At 48.0% G+C, this 17,366-nt stretch overlaps 1 protein-coding gene across 2 annotated transcripts in view; it reads left to right on the plus strand.

Moving 5' to 3' along the window:
• The window catches only part of XYLT1 (xylosyltransferase 1), a 306,010-nt gene that overhangs the window by 32,731 nt on the left and 255,913 nt on the right, over positions 1-17,366 (plus strand). The window contains exon 1 of one of the 2 annotated variants that reach the window (XM_053894434.1): positions 9,714-9,981. The exons of the other annotated variant lie outside the window; for it this stretch is intronic. Coding sequence (XP_053750409.1) covers positions 9,979-9,981 — 3 coding nt within the window. The 5' untranslated portion in view covers positions 9,714-9,978. Of the gene's footprint in view, positions 1-9,713; positions 9,982-17,366 lie in introns of those variants that run through there. 2 annotated transcript variants of the gene reach the window in all.

Consider the following 17,366-nt stretch of genomic DNA (forward strand, 5'->3'; position numbering starts at 1 on the left):
CAGGTGACACCCCTTCAACTTCACCTGGGTTTCTGGGGGTGACTCACTACCAGCCACCTTCCTTGTGTTTCTGCTCTTGAGCCGGTTGGGTGAAAAGTCGGCGACTGGAGAGCTCCGTGTACGCTTCCAGGACAGGTCCCTGGAGGATGGAAACTGTCCCGAACCTCCTGCCGCGTCAGCCTGCTGCAGCCCCCCGCCTCGTCCGTGTGCCGTGGCCGTCCTGGCCCCCAGCACTGCTCCTGCACAAGGCATCTGACAGGCGGTCCGCACCTTGCTGCCTCCAGCGCCAGTGGCCCGTCCTGCCCCACCAGGAGAGGCCGAGGGACCAATAACCAAGACTGAGCACCCCTGAGCCCCTACATGCAAGGCACCGCCTTCCCACGTCCCTCCTTTCGTGCCCCTGACCACACGCACGTCAGAGTTGCGCATTTTGTTTTGTTCAGTGGTTAACCTGATGGCAAAGAGGGGAGCAGACTTACTTAGGATTCCTAAAGCAGGTCTTTGGCTTCCTCATTTTGTCCTGTAGGTGACTATTCTTTATATAATCCCCCCCCCCCCCAGAAAGTATGTAGACTTTCCTGGTTAGAAACTTAAGAAATACAGAAAAGTATTGTATTGCTAACAAAGCTTCCCTGGCTATTGCCAGAAAAAAAAAGAGGAGTGAGGGGTGAGGTGATTCCTGGAGGGGAACCCCATAGCTCACTGGAGGATAATGACACGCTGTCACCGATTTCTCCGAAGCCTCGTTCTGTGCTTGCCAGAAAGACTTTTCCTAAAACATCACTTGACATTGATAATGATGGAGGCAATCTGTAAAGGTTTGGTTCCACGGGGAGAGGAGAGAGTTTCTAAGCCAGAACAGGTCATTCTGGGGCTGTCCACTTAAATAAAGCCCTGGCTTAGAAAACCCCAAACACGCTAAAGTGGATACTGTAATGGGATTTATGCAATACTCCGCTAAGGGCAAACCCAGCCCCATAAATACATGTCCGAAATTCAATCTGCCAAATGAAATGTTAAAGGCGCCAAATGGATTTCTCAAAAGGATCAGAGCTAAGATGTAGTTTGCCTGCACTTGATAAGCTTATCCAGCTTTGCCACTAGGAAAGAAGAGGGGGGAAAAAAAAGAAAGAAAGGAAGGAAGAAAGAAAAAATGGAGTTAAGGATTTTACTGTATTCTCCAGTATCTTAGATATTTTCTTTTTCAGTGAAAAGGGAGAAAGAGATTATCAGTCCTCTGGCTGTGAAGCTAGTGTTCCTTATCCAAATACCTTCTGGGCTACAAAGGGAATGGTACTAAATCACTAGCTGGGGCCCAAATTCCATTCTTTCAGTCCTAAAACCTCCCCAGAAGGGTTTCTTCTGCACCTGGTAGGCTCAGCTACCTGTGTGTCGCATCCAGAAGACCAAGGTCACGGCCAGACTCTTACATGGCTCAGCTCGAGTCCCACGTCCGAGCCCCAAGTTCTGGCTTTGACTTGGTGCCAGCTGCTGCCACCAAGCGTGTTCATGGGCGATGAAGTGAATTAGGGGAGCAAGCTGTGGCAGGGACCGACAGGATCCTTCTAGACAGCTCCCCCTGACCCGCCCTCTTATTCTTTATGATTTGCATAATCAGCTGGGACTATATCCTCTCCTGCAAGTGACTTCGATTGTCCTGTTTATCTAAAGGAAGAGGTGTCACGATAGTTCCTAATTTCGTGAGATTTTTCCCGTACCATTGGGAGGAAAGCCAAAGCTGTACTGTTGAGTCGGAGTTTTCGTTTTCTTCTGAGAACACGAGAGTGGCTCCTGACATCAGAACGGGATCCCAAAGAGTCACTTTCAGGATGACAGCACGTGTCAAAAAAGAACCATGTCATCTCGGATGAAGGTGTGAGTTTGTGGGTGTTGGTGTATTGGGGGGACTAGCGAATTTGGCTCTCAGCGTGGTGGATTTTCCTGGCCTTTTCTGCAGTACTGCTAGCCACGGGACGAGGCTGTTGCCGTAACTGGCCTCACTCCTGACTCCCCTGGGGCCGAGGCCTCTGCAGGTCAGGTCGCTGGGTTGGGTTGGAGGTCATGGCTGTGGATCTTAAGGGGCGTCTTCACAGGTGTTGCCCTGCCGTGCCCAGATGATGCTCTGACCACAGATGAATTCGGCTCTTGCTGTAAAAATATCAAGGCCCCGGCTCCTGCGTGTTTATTTTCGTCCTCTGACGAGTCAGCTGATGTGCCAATCTCTGGGGTATTTGTCTGGGCCGGAGGCCTTGCTGAAGCCTCATCTGGAATAAACAACAGGTCTTTGGGTCTGTTGCAGTTTATGGGATTCCTGAGTATTTTAAGAACTAGGGAGGCGAAATGTGAAACAGAAAAGGACATAATGGAAACCTTTAACTCTTAAAAAACTTTATTGAGGTATGATTTATATGCCCTAGAAGTCACACGTTTTAAGGGTACTGTCCAGTGATTTTTTTTAGTAAATTCACCAAGCTGTGCAACCATCACCACAATCTAGTTTTAAAACAATTTTATCACACTCGTTAGATTCCTCGCGTCACTCCCAGGCAACTAACTGCTCATCTACTTTCCGCTCCTGTAGGGGCAATAGATTTATGGATTGCGGACATGTGGAAATGGCTTCTTCCACTTAGCATACTGTCCTGGAGGTCTGTACATACTGTGGCGCCCTCTGCTAAATAATACTCCACGGCATGGATATACCGTAGCTCATTCATGCATCGGCTAACGGACGCTTGAGCGGTTTCCCCTTCTGACTCTTGTGAATAACGCCGCCGTAAGCATTCACGTACAAGTCTGCGCGTGGACGTATGTTTGCATTTTTCTTGGGTGTCGTCCCAGGAGTGGGATTTCTGGGTCATATGGTAAATTCGTATTTAGCTGTTTAAGAAAGTTGCCAGACTGTTGTCCACAGAGACTTCGTTGTTCCGCACTCCTACCAGCAGTGAATGAGTGGATCCGTTCATTCTCGGTCTTGCTCTGAGCTGGATGGTGACGTGGGTCAGAAACCACCGCATGTAAAAATCCGAAAATTGCTACCTGCCTGTGGGAACCTGGCCCTCACTGGGATGTTGACAACATTCTAGAAGAGCCTTGATCCCAGTTTCCACATAAGCTTCCTCAGCATGGGGCAGAGCTCCTGGCCCAGAAGCTCTGTCACTAGCCCCCTCTCTCCTCCCCCACTCCAGCCTTGCTGGCCACGCTCCCCTGCAGTCCGTCTCATTCCAGAGAGGATTTGCTTTTATTAAAAAAAAAAAAAAAATGTTCTGTGTCGCGCTGTTGCTAATTTAGCAACTTTAGTGGACAATGTGATTTACCATCCGTGGCCTGCCTTCGAATGGATTCATTTACCTGCATTGATTGGTATATGTCGCTGTTAAGTGCTGCCAGAAAATGCACAGCAGTGCTTAAAAACTGTGTAGCATTCTGCTTTCTGATAATGATTGTTCACTCCATCCTTGATCTCCAATGACATGGTATTCTCCTCTTGAAGGTGGACTTAAATCGCAGAACTCTGTTCCTTGGTCACGAGAAAATGAATTGCTTTTCTGTACCGCGTTCTGCTAAGCACTTCTCAAAATTTGGGTTCTTTGGTAAGTGCTCCTTCTTTTCTCTTTTGGGTACTCTCTCCTTGCTACTCAAAGCGTGGTCCTTGGGTCAGCAGCCTCAGTATCCCCTGGGAGCATGTTGGAAATGTGGAGGGAGTCTCAGACCTCATCCCAAACTTCTAGAGTCAGAATTTCATTTTAACAAGATTCCCAGGTGACGTATATGTGCACCGAAGTTTCAGATGCACTGCCACGGGGCACCTGGGTGGCTCTGTAAGTGAAGCACCCAACTCTTGGTTTTGGCTCAGGTCGTGATCCCAAGGTCGTGGGATGGAGCCCCATGTCGGGCTCCATGCTGCCGTTGTGGAGCCTGCTTGGGATTCTCTCTCTCCCTCTCTCTCTGCCCCTCCCCTGCTCATGTGCATGCACATGCCCTCTCTTTCTCTCACACAAAATAAGCAAACTTTAAAAAAGAGAGAGGGAGGGAGAAAAGTGCTGCCCTGAGTCTGGAGTCAGCCAAAATAAGGCCCTTGGACTGAATCTGGCCAGCTGCAAGTTTTTCTTTAAAAAAAAAAAAAAGTTCTATTAGAACACTGCCACATCCATTCATTCCGTATTGTCTGTCTGTGGCTACTTGGCACCGACTGTGGAGTTGAGGAGACTGACGGAGACCTTATGGGTTGCAGAGCCGAGAATGTTTACTTCCTGGGCCTTTACAGAAAAAAGTTTGCTGACCCCTGCTCTGCAGAAGGCTTTAATTTTACTTTATTTTTTATTTACTTATTATATTTATTAATTACTGGCATTATTATTTACTTATTATTTGTATTTTTTAAAGTTTTGCCAGCTTTTTCTTATTGCACTTTTTTCATTTTACCTTATTTATACACTTTTGGCCATTCTACATCTTTTTTTTTAATTGAGATGTAATTGACACAAAGCATTATATTACTTACAGTCATACAGCGTAATGATTCAGTATGTTTATAGATTGCAGAGTGTTCCCAGTAAATCTGGTTAACATCTATCACTACACATCGTTATCAAAAAAAAAAAAAAAGTTCTGAGAACTTTTAAGGTCTATTCTCTTAGCAACTTCCCAATATACAGTACAGTATTATATACTTCTTTTTTTTTTAATTTTTTTTTTAACGTTTATTTATTTTTGAGACAGAGAGAGACAGAGCATGAACGGGGGAGGGGCAGAGAGAGAGAGGGAGACACAGAATTGGAAGCAGGCTCCAGGCTCTGAGCCATCAGCCCAGAGCCCGACGTGGGGCTCGAACTCATGGACCGTGAGATCGTGACCTGAGCCGAAGTAGGATGCTTAACTGACTGAGCCACCCAGGCGCCCCTATATACTTCTTTTAAGAAAGTAAGTTACGAGTGCCATTCATCCCCAGCCTTTCTTTGCATCCTGCCTTGGTAGGATGAAGTGACAGAAACCAGAACAAACTTAGGCTTTGGGTTTCTGGTCCATGGGCTGGAAAGCTCTGAGGCTCCCTGATTTCTCAGATACCATCGTGCTGGTATGAAGATTGTTCTGGGTGAGCTCTGTTTCATGTCATTCTGTTCTCTGTAAGCAAGAGGATTCACTGTCGGTGAAATGGGAAGGCCATATTATTCCTTTGTAAGGACTTTGCATAGACACTCAGAAATTAGAAGAAGAAGAAGAAGAAAAAACCCTTTGTGAAATCCCAGGATCTGGTCCCGCTGGGAAAACCTAGGGAAAGTGATGACGGGAGGCAGCCCAGAAAGGGAGGAAGCCGGCAGGATTGGCTTTCATGCTCTGCCATCACTGTCTTGAAATTCCTCACCGCTTTTAAACCAGGCACCCCCATCTTTGTTTTGCACCAAAGTGGCCTGGCCCTGGAAGCCAGCGACAGGCTCAGAGGACCCACGCGACAAGCCTTGCATGGAGGAGGAGAGCAGCGTGTGCGGTGTCCTGTCCGCCAGCGGCTGAGCTCTCCTGACCCAGCGACTGCATTGCCGACGAGCTAGCTTCCTCTCCCCTCGCTTTGTGCCAAGGGAAGAAAGACCACTTTCAGTGATTTTCTGAATTAAGCAGTAGAGACGTAAGCCTGCTCGTGCAGAGGGGGTTCAAAGCGAAGTTCGGATTACCTCCAGTTAAGGACGTGTTTGATGCTCACAACTTGAATGTAATTGCTTGCTAAGGACGGAGGCAGCACTTTTTCCTGCAGAGCCAGTGTGAGACCCCGCTTTTCTACGAGGGGGTTTCTTAAAGAAATTGGGCTCCCGTCCTGGCTGAGGTTGAGGTCCCTGGGGACTTCTGAGCGGTTGGGGTTTTCAGGCCACGGGTCACCAGTGGAAGCGTCCCAATGGGGCCACTTCCTCCTGATCCCTGTGGGGAAGAATTTCATCCAGTGACCCTGCAGGTAGCTGATTGAGTCTGAAATAGCAGCCTCCCAACCCAGCAGGGACCAGAACAAGGAACATTGCAGTAATTTCTTTCCTCCTCCCCTCTGAACGATTGTTAATCAGGAGTCTTTTGGAAACAAAAAATAAAAGGAAAGCAAGAAAAAGGAGACCTACTTTGACAAACCCAGTGGAAAACTACTGCTCTGTCTACAGGTCCCCAAAACTACTGCTCTGTCTACAGCAAATGGGTGGTGGGCGGATGGAGGGCTGCAGATGTCTCAGAAGCTCAAACACATCGGTGACCAGAGGGGTTGTTCGCACTTTGCGAGAACAGAAAGGCCATTGGATGATCATAATTGTAACCATAAATAATTCTGTATCTGTTGTCATAGCTGCAGTCATTTATTGAGAGCGTCTACTAGGTGTCAGGTTTTAGGCCACACCGTGCACATCTCCTAATTCCTACAACTGTGTGGCCCGGCTCCATTTTACAGACGAGAAGTCTGAGGCTCTCAAGGTTTGAGCTGGCCAAGAGCATATGGCTGGTAAGGGGCAGGGTCGTGTTTGAGCTGTGTGCGACCATGTCCCCTGCACTTGGGCCGTGTCCCCTGCACTCCCCCGTGATTGCACGGTCCCCTCTGAAGCCACTGCCCTATGTTGTGATGTGGGGAGCTGGAGCATCAGTGAAGTTCTGGAAGGTCTATGCCTAAGCCGTGGGTTCCCAAAGTGTAACTGGGAGGCAGGTGGTAGACAGGCAAACATTTTTTTGTAAGTGTATTTCTTGTATTTAAAGGAAATACATATAACTGCTATATAAAACCTGTGGTTTTAGAGTGAACTAAGAGTTCACTCTCACAACACAAATTAAGAAAAGAAACCGTGAGTCTTTTAAATAAAAATAGCAGTGTGGGTGAGATGCTTGTTTGGCCCGCTGGTTCCACTATTCTGGAAACATCTTGCCTAAGCAGTTGGAACAGCCCTGAATGTTGGGGGGGGGGGGGTTGACACGGAACTGGTTACCCTGACAAGGAGACTTTGTTCTCAGCGGGAAAGAAGTCGTGAGCCAAGTTGTCAGCATTTTGGGTTCCATCGTCCACCGTGATGGTGCTGTCCCCTCCTCTTTCATAGTTACCGTCTTGTCACTTGTTGCCAAAACCCCAGACACTCTCGCTGACTTTCAGAATTGTTCACAAGTCTTAGCAAGAAGCCCTTACCCCAGCCTGTGGGGTTTTTCATCACCTCTGCCTACCGTGGGGTTGTCTTGTGCCAGTCGATAGCTGATGGCGCCTCACTGGCCTCCTGTCTCTGGAATACACCAAGCCCAGTCTTACCTCAGGGCCTTTGTACTTGCTGTTCTTGCTGCCTCGGACTCCCTCCTGCCCCGGTATTTGCTTGGCGGATGCCTTCTTCTCATTCTGGTCTTCATTCTAACATCTGTCTTCTCAGGGGGGCTTTCCTGTTCACCTACTAAGGTCTCCCTCTCCCCACATCTCTTTCTATGCAAATCTTTTTCTGTCAAAGACCAGATAGTAAGTATCTTAGGCTTGAGGACCATATGGTCTCTGTGGCAACTACTCAACTCTGTCATTGTTGTGCAAAAGCTTTCACAGGCAACATGTAAATAAATGGGGGTATTATTTTGCTAACACTCTACTTACAAAAACAGATGGCCAGCTGGATTTGACCCACACAGGCTGTAGTTGGCTGATCCCTGCTCTACTCTACTACCTTTTTAAGAATTGTTGTCATAACATTTATCACTATCTGAAATCATCTTGTTTATTTGTATATAATTTTGTCTCTTTGTATCTACAACGTAAACCCAACAAAGGCAGGAATGTGCCCTTCCTTCCTGTTTAGTTGGTATCCTTAGTGCCTCGCACACAGTGCACACTCAGCAAATGTTTGTTCAATGAATGGATACTGTCACTATGGGATTCCTGCATTCATTTATTCTCCAGACATGTATGGCTCACTTATTCTGCCCCTGGCCTCATATGGAACATTGGAAACGGAGCTCACGGACAAATACGTAGATGCTCATGGGAGCAGGTTATGGTTCGACGTGATGGGCCAGATGGGATGGATAAGTGGCTCTCCATAGCGGGGTATTAACTCTTAGGTGGTCAGCGGTGGCTTCTTGGAGCAAGCAGTGTCTGAGCCGAGCGTGAAGGGGACATTTAGGCTCTCTGGGTAGAGAGGCAGCCTGGAAGAGCATTCATGCACAGGGAACAGCCTGAGCAACGGCGTGGTGGCAGGCACCCGTGTGGCTGTGTGCTGCGGGAAGGAAAAGCCATTCGGGGCTGCTGAGTAAAACCAGTCCAGACGTCACTGCAGGTCAGACGAACAGCAACAGGTGTAAGTTGAGAGTCCGGTTGGATGAGTTCTTGTGAACAATTGACAAAGGTCTTTCTCTGAAATATGGAATTGGGCCCTGCATTTAAATGTGGGCTTTGGTTTCTGTGAACTCAGAGGTTCTATTGCTCCAGAAGCTTAAAAATTCGTAGTCCGTGGATCTGGCTTCTCAGTTGACCTGGCCCCAGTCATCTAGAGTTGGCCGACATTTGCAGGCGAGCTACCCGACATCCTATGTAATTGGTAGGTCTTGGCTCTCAAAATATATAGACGATGCTAATGAGCGGCCTTCCCTGGCTGTCACCCTGCCCTTGTGCGTACACCTAAAACCCATCCGTTGTCAGCAGGGAGTGAAGCACACAGAGAAAGGGCAGCAGATGGCATGGAAGAGTGGGGAATTGCAAGCCCCGAATAAAATTTTATTGAGGTGGGCCAGCCCTGCTGTTGACGAGGCACTTAAAGGGAATTTGTGATTTGCAAAGCCAAAGACTGTTCTTGCTCATCACCCTGGAGAGGGGAAGAATGCCTGAGATGTCGGGGACTCTGCCTCCAACTTCTAAGCCTTGGCCAAGCCCTAATGAGGCCAGAGCCAAGTTCAAGGGTAGAGGCTGATGCTGTCACAAGCCTTGGGGCTGCTGTGACAGGCGAGCCACAGCAGAAGGAAGCAGACCTTCGTCAGCACCTAACAGGCCCTGGGGTGCTGATGGGGTGCACACATACCACGTGTGCACATGGCAGATTCTGTAACATCCACGTTACACTCTTCCTGCCAATAGTTACTTACTATTCTTCTTTATGTTTTTTAATGTTTATTTTTATTTTTAAGAGAGAGCACGTGAGTGGGGGAGGTGCAGAGAGAGAGGTAGACAGAGGATCGATCCAAAGCAGACTTCATAATGACAGCAGAAAGCTCAATGCGGGACTCGCTCATGAGCTGTGAGATCATGACCTGAGCCGAAGTCAGACACTCAACCGACTGAGCCACCCAGGCGCCCCAACATTTTTCTTTAAATGTGCTCACTATTTACTCGGGCTCAGCCTTAAGCTCTGCTATCCATAATGTCATAGTATGAATGAAGCCCATTTTCTTCTTAAATATACCAAAGTAAATAAATAACTGTTAGGGGCGCCTGAGTGGCTCCGTTGGTTGAGCGTCCGGCTTTGGCTCAGGTCACGATCTCGCAGTTTGTGAGTTTGAGCCCCGCGTCGGGCTCTGGGCTGACAGCTCAGAGCCTGGAGCCTGCTTCAGATTCTGTGTCTCCCTCTGCCTGCCCCTCCGCTGCTTGCACTCTGTCTCTCGCATTGTTTCAAAAATAAACATTAAAAAAAATAAAAATGGAAAAATAAATAACCGTTAAAGTTTTTTCAGAAAGGTTTATTCACGAACCACACGGGAGAACCTGTGTGCTGTTGTTTCTAGTGCTTCGGCCTTATCCTCTTCAGTACTTGCGGGTTTGCTAGAAGGTGTTGTTGCCTCCGTTTTGTAGGCGAGGAAACAGAGACCCAGAGAAATTTAGCATCTCACCCAAAGTCACGCGGCTAAGAACCAGCAGAGTCTGGATTTGAACACAGATCTTTCTGGCTCTAAAGTCCCAAGCGATATGCACCCACTTCTCAGAGGACAGAAAGGGAGAATGATGTCCAGACATCCCCTGGATTGGACGGACGGATTTAAAGGTCCTCGGGACAGGCATAAATGGTAAGACTGAGGCCAGTCAGACTTCCTGCCCCTTCTCGGGAGGCAAAGACAGCTTCAGCCACCGACATGTAGAGTCCCGTGGGTGTGGGCGTCAGACTCGCTCACACTGTGAGGATTGTTCCTGGGGCTCCGCCGCATGGCACGGAGAGCCCTTCGTTGTTCCGTGAAACAACCGTAATCAGTGTGGACTCCCACACGAAAGCCCAGGCAAGTGACTGTCCCCACTGCCCAGCAGCCAGGGCAGCAGGAGACCCCTTCTCTGTAGTGGAGATTCATTAGTATTCAGTCCTCACGGAAGGGCCTTGGAGGAAAAAATCATCGTAATGGGTTCTGAATTAGCCCAGCTGCCAGCCACTGGGGAAAGGCCACAGCGAGCAGACTCCGCTGCCCTTGAGCTACCTCAGTGATGGCCTTCTGTCCTGAGGTGGGCGGTTCTGTGGGGTGTCCGTCAACAGGCACCACCCCTGAGTAAGCAGCCCCGATGGGCAGGAGGACATCAGCGTGCAGTTGGGGGGTGGAGCTTGGGGACGGAAGAAGGGGGGACCAGGAAGACCTGGGAAGCCCAGCGAGATCACCAGCAGGGAAGATGGCTATGGTTGGCTGTGGCGATCCCATTTTTCCTTGAAAGTCTTAGCTTTCCAGCATTGAGGTCTCAAATCTGGGTAAGAGCTTGGGGTCACTGCTAGTCTATATGGAACCTTGCAGGGATGATAAAGCCCCCCCCACCCCCTTAGAGGAAGACTAGAGAAAGCATCTCTGGGGGGAAGTGCCAGCCTACCTGGGCAAGACGTGAGGGCCACTGGCTGGATTGGGCCCCTACTTTGCAGTCCACAGACCATGGAGCCACCAACAGGGCCTCAAATGAGAGCTACTTTATGTTTCAATAAAAACAAAAAATACACGTACCAGTTCTTTATTATTGTAAAACAAACTGTCTCAAAACCTGATGGCTTGAAACTGCCATTTTATTTGGTTGCTGGTTTTGTCAGGGTCAGGATTTCAGGAAGAGCTCTGCCGGGCGGTTTGTTTCTGCTCCGTGCGACAGCAGCTGGGGCTGGGTGATCCGTTTCTAGAATGATTTCTTCATCCATATGTTTGCCCTCTTGTTCCTTCCTGAGCTCCTTCTCTCTCCATGTGGCATCTTGTCTTCAGAGCATTTGGCTGTGACTTGATTTTCTCATGGCAGGATGGTCTCAGGGCAGCAACACTTCCAATGTGGCAGCTGGCCTCCAGGAGGCAGGAAGTGGAGACCGCCAGGAAGTGGAGGGCTCCGACTGGAACTGGCACGGCATCACTCCTGCCGTGTGCCGTTGCTCAAAGCGGTCACAGGGCCCGCCCAGATTCCAGGGGCTGGAAAAAGAGGCCCTACCCCTCGTTGGGATGAGGGGGACGGGTGTGTGTGGCAAAGTCACGATGCAGAAGAACGTGTGGGTTGGGTGACGTCGTTGCAGTGCTCTCTGGAGAATACAGCCAGCCACACCTTCATGGCTGGGGGTGGAGCAGATTTAGGTGAAGGAGCTCACCTTCATGAGCAGATTTTTCAGGAGCCCCACAAGGAATTTTCTGGTTTGAGCTCCCCTTTGCTTCCCGTCTAAAGAACAGTGAGAGGCAAGGCACAGGTGTATTGTTTTAAGATAAAAATATATGTGCAGTTCTTAATTCACTGCACACTCTTCATGGGACCCTAATATTTGATCTGAAAGGTTGCTCTGGGGCACTTGGGTGGCTCAGTCAGTTAAGTGTCTGACTTCAGCTCAGGTCATGATCTCACCGTTCATGGGTTTGAGCCCCACGTCGGGCTCTGTGCTGACAGTTCAGAGCCTGGAGCCTGCTTCGGATTCTGTGTCTCCCTCTCTCTGTGCCCCTCCCCTGCTCACACTCTGTGTGTGTGTGTGTGTGTGTGTGTGTGTGTGTGTGTGTGTGTGTATCTCAAAAATAAATTAAAAGAAAGAAAGCTTGCTCTAATAGGGTAAACCAACTTGCAAAGTGAAAATAGCCCCAGGGTGGGCACAGCTCCTGGGGGAGGGACATTGTATGGGGGAGGGACCGTGGTGGTGTCAGGGCACGGTCAGGAAAGCAGCTGGCTTCTGTTTGGTGAGATCCCAAAGAAAAGGCCATCTGGCTTGGACCAGCTCACCTCCCACCCTGGTGTTTAAATCTGAAGTGGGTTTTATTGAGTCAATCAAGAAAGATTCAGTTATTGAAACAGAGGCAAATTCAGGCAGTAAATTGATGTTTTTGATTGAAATTTGCTTCCAAGCCAAGCCCTTGGGTCACTATTGGACATTCGGCTCCTTTTCAAAATATGGTGTAACAAATAACACGCACACCCACTCAACTGAACATTTTGGACCCTCGCTAAAAAAAAATCTGAATAATTAGCCAAGCTAACATTTTTTTTGGATAGTGCTAAACTTTGCAAAGCACTTGGAAATAGATGTTGCATATCAATTATAACTGGAGAGGAGTTACCCTGTTCTTTTGAGGTGTTCCCATGCAAGGGCCCTGAAACCAGAAGGTGTGGTTTACAGCCTCATTTCTGCCCCTTATAAGCTGTGTCCATGGGCAGGTCACTGGTACTTACTGTGAACCTCACTTTCTTCGCCTATAGAATGAAAATGGTTATACCTATTTAATCCTGGAATTGGTTTAAGAATAAAATGATACCGCACTGTTTTTAAAAAGTGCTCTGTGAGTTCAGAAATTCTTCATGCATTGAGCTGTCACTGCTAATAATAGCATGGCAAATTTCTGTTGTCTGAGAATTAACATTAGCCATTTAAAAATTAAATGTATGGAGTCTGTAATTATTTTAAAACACAAAGTTTAAAAAAAGTTAACTGTATAACTCTGATATCTAGGTACAAGCTATGGTTGGAGCGCTACCTTATGTATACCTAAGTTCAATCTCGGCTAACCTAGGTGGTACTTTCTGAAATTAGAGGCTTGATCCTACAAAGACAAGTGAGTAAGGAAGCCATTACTTACAATGTTTTGCTGCTTTGAATAAACTTCACCCAGTAACTGAGCCCTACTATTGAATGGGCCAATAGAAACGAGTGGCTTCCTCTTATTCTAATAGACACAGATTCAGTTATTTATTAACAAATAGTTCATTGAGGGCCTACAAGGGGGCATTTCTCTTGGCCAAGAGCTGCCTCAATGGTTTCCAAACACCACTCTCATTGAACGTTGCTCTTATGAGCTGGTGATAGGCATCTCAGACTCAAATCAAAGGGAGCAGACCTCCCCTCCCCTAGTTTATAGGAGAAAAGGTCGGTGGATCAGATTTTTTTCTATATTAATTTTTTTTTTTACTGTATCTTCTTCTTATATCTTTTGTACCTGAACCTGCCTGCCCATGCTAACATACAGTGAAAAATGCTGTCTGCAGTGTACTATTCAGTGTACTGAAAGTTATTTCCTTTGGAAGCATTGCCTGTTTCATTGGGTCTGCAAACAACATGATCACTCCTAAATTTAAGGACGGCTGGAATATGCAGTGTACCAGGGAGGGGCAGATCTGGCCCTCTGTTTGTGTTTGTGTAAATAAAGTTTTATTGGAACACAGCCATACCCATTCATTTCCATATTGTCTATGGTGCATGCTTTGACCCTAAAGCAGAGTTGAGTAGTTGGAACAGAGACCTCATGGCCTGCAAAGCTGAACATATTTATTATGTGACCCTTTACAGGAAATGTTTGTTGGCCTCCGTGCAATACCACGGTGAGGGCCGGACAACACAAAAGCAAACTGGCTTTTTCACTCTGAACTTCCCCTGGGCTAGAAAGCTGCAGAGGCTACTATCTCGCGACAAGACTCCGTTTGAGAATTCCACTTTTCCTCCAGAACCTATAGCAAATATGACAGGCAGGAAGATCATGTTTTGTTTTGTTTTCATTTGTTTCATTTGATTTTATTAGTTTATCTTATTTTTTTTAATGTTTTCCTTTTTAAGGGAACATTAGGTTATGGTTAAAAAGAAAAGGGAAGGGAGATTTGAATTTATGTAATTTGGTTCAAATCCCACCTCTGTCATTAGTTGACGCATTCCGTTCTTCATTTAATCAACCGGTTATGTACTTACTGAGTATCTAGTCGTCGCTGCTGCCTCAAGTATGTATCCCTAAGGCGTGAACACCTACTTATTGTAGCGGATCCTAGGGCGTCCTGCTTATCTATTGCCGTGGAACAAATTGCTCACAAACGTAGTGGCTTAAACAGTTACTTATTAGCTCTTAAAGTTTCGTGGGCTGACTGGGCTTAGCTGGACGGTTGTCCCTTGGATTTTTTGTGTGTGTTGCAGTCAGATAAGGGCCGGGGCTGCAGTCAGTCATCTTAAGGTTTGGCTGGGCTGGACGCTCAACGTGTCTCGTTCATGCGGCTGGCAGCTGGCGCTGACGGCTGGCTGGGAGCTCATCTGGAGCTGTCGACTAGAGCACATGTGGCTTGGGCTTCTCGCGGAATGATGGCCGGGTTCCAAAAGGACGCTTCCCAAGAGTGAATGTTCCAAGAGTCCCAGCAGGAGCTTTCTTATCACCTAGGCTCTGAGCTCCCAGAACACCCCTTCTGCCCCATTCTGTTGGTCAAACAAGTCACTGAGGCTAGCCCAGTTTTAAGGGGGGAAGAAGACCCCACCTCTCCATGACCGGAACGTCAAAGATTTTGTGGGCATCTTGAATCTGGCAGACAGATGCATACAGTGGGGAGCCAGCAACAATGGCTCTTCTGTGAAAATGTAACTTTTACAAAGTGATAGAGAAAAAGAAGCTCTGATGTTAAGAGAGCTTTTAATAGGGTGGTTTGGTCTGGAGAAGGGCCAGAGAAGGCTGCTTGGGGGATGAATAAGGTGGGATGTGAAGGTTGAGTGCAGTTAGCCAGGTGAAGAAGGGAGGAGAGAGTAATCCAGGCACAAGAAACAATCTGTGCAAATGTCCTGGGGCAGGGCCACAAGAAGACTGGTGTCGCTAGAGCTGAGTGAGTGAGGGGGAATGTGGTAGGAGATAGGGCTTTCTAGCTGGATGCTGCAGGCCACAATTCCTCATCCCTCCTAGCTTCAGTTGTTACCACCTGAGGCTATTGTGAGGCTAAATGAGGAGTAAGTCAGTAAAGCCTTCTTGTGGCTTCTGCTTGTGCTGGATCAAGTGGTGGTTGGGAGGGAGGCGGGTTTAGACTAGGAATCAGTTGGTTTGTATATGAAAGGGGTACCCCTGGCTGACCTTTTGCCATGTGTAAGAACTGGAGAATTGTCCAGCTCTGGGAGGCACCCCAATGCCAGAGCATCAAGAATATAGAAAATATGAAAATATGTAGTTAATATAATCCTCCCTGTGATGCATGGATGCTGGCTGGACAAAGACAGAATCTAAGAGAACACAGTGAGAACAGCCCCGCTCTTTGCTCACGTGTGGACACTGAGAATGTCTCCTGGGAAGTTGTGAGAGAGTGTGGAGCTAGCCCAGGGCCCCCAAAGTACAGGGGTGTGCAGTGGTGATACATATATGTATCTTGTCATCAGAAATGCCACCTCTTTTCTGAGTAGAGCGTCAGGGGCACACCCAGGCCAACTGTTGCCGTGTGTCCCTGTGGGCTGTATGCCGTGAGCGTCTACGGTGTGTCAGGCTCTGGGCTAGGCTTTGGGGGGATAATGGTGAGCATGTAGGCACATCCTCTGGCCTCCTGGAGTTTTTAATTTAGTGGAGGAGACTGAGGTTAATGAGAGTGTGCAAGGGGGGCCTGAACCAGTCTGAGGCACCATGGGGGCCTTCCTACAGAACTGGCATTGTCGCTGAGTTGGGAAGGGTGTTTTGAGAATGCTTGGTGTGGGCTAGAAAAGGGGAAAACAGGATTTAGCAACCATGGAATGCATTTTTCTCCCAGCGTTGAAGGACCTGTGAACACCTCTGTGCAGAGAACTGGGACTGACACCTCCTTTTGGGGGTTCACGTCTGGCCTCTTGTAAGGTTGAGTTTCTCGGGGTGTACTTTTCCTTGTGGTGTATCTAAGCTTGAGTGATAATGAGTTTCAGGGAAAAAGTGGGGAGTATCCCTGTCCCTATTCACCTTCCAGTCACAGCCCATATTAGTCACTGCAGTGAGCTACTGAACACATACGGATATAGCAAACATGGGCTGGATTGCAAATCAGGTGTAGGATTCGAGAGTTTATATATCCCTTCTTCCTTTTTCCCAACAGTAGGACCACCAGGAAAATGAGAGTGCAGCTGGAGAGATCCCCCTGTTAAGGTGTTCCTTGGTTGGGAAAGCAAATGTCATTAGATCCCTTTGGAGCTCCATCAGTTGGGCCACCTTCCAAGATGGTGGATGGTGGTTGACAGGGAGAACCCAAACATGAGAGGAATTTCCATCCGAGTCGGAAAGAACTTTGATTACTTAGATTCCTGAGAGCCTCTCTGCCTTCTCCCTTCTCTGCTCTGCCCAAGAAATGCTAATCTCCAAGTGAGTCCTTCCCCCACTCCAATCCTTGCTATTTGTAAGATTGGAATGTGGTTGTCATGGCATTTAATCTGTTTACACGGGTTTTATTCTGGTCTCTAACTACACGGGGGGCAATGTGCTTGAGTCCAAGCAGAGTTAAGCCTGGAGTCGTGGAATCCTTGGGGTGTGTGTGTGTGTACTTGGACCACCTCACATGGATGCATTTTGCCGTCCACGCCTCTACATCTCCATGCTTTCCTGGGTGCTACTCACATATTGTTCGTGTGAATGATTGCCTTAGACTTGGGCTGAACTGTAGCCATGAGAACGTAAACTCTGCCTCATCAGGATATAGATCTTCAGCTGCAGGGTCTGTGGATAACACTGGAAGGGGGAGAGATTTGGGGACCCAAAGAAGCAACCATGCAAGTACTGTTCACACATAACCTTCAAGCCAAGCTGGTGTGGGGTGAGCAACTGGGCGCCTGCCCATTAAAAACATCATCTCTTACAGCGCGGGAAGATCACGTTCCCCCTGCTTTGTCTACCAAGAAATCTGAATGGGCTTTCGAAAAATAATGGGCCAGTAGAAAGAAAACATCCTTTTCTCCCTCAGCCGCCTTGCCACCTACTGTTGAGAGCCCGGCTGAGAGTCAGCAGTGGATGTCATGATTTAACAGCTGGACCGCCCGTGTACCTAACAGTCAGTAAGATAGGGTTCCTGTTCATCAGACAGAGACCTTGGCCAGCACTAGGTTTTTTTTCTAGAGCCTTTTGGCTTCTTTTGAAGCCAGGTGAGTATTTTGTCATTTGCACAGAACAGAGCTGAAGTGGGACGTTTCATAGTTCCGCTGTCTGACCCAGAGCTATCAGAGATGGGAGGTCTCGGAAAAGTCACCCTCTTGAGCAGTGACCCCCAAACTCAGAGCCAGCCAAGGAGTGTTTTC

Source organism: Panthera pardus, unplaced genomic scaffold (genome assembly GCF_024362965.1).
Source record: "Panthera pardus isolate Hobbes unplaced genomic scaffold, ASM2436296v1 HiC_scaffold_5, whole genome shotgun sequence".
Lineage (NCBI taxonomy): Eukaryota > Metazoa > Chordata > Mammalia > Carnivora > Felidae > Panthera > Panthera pardus.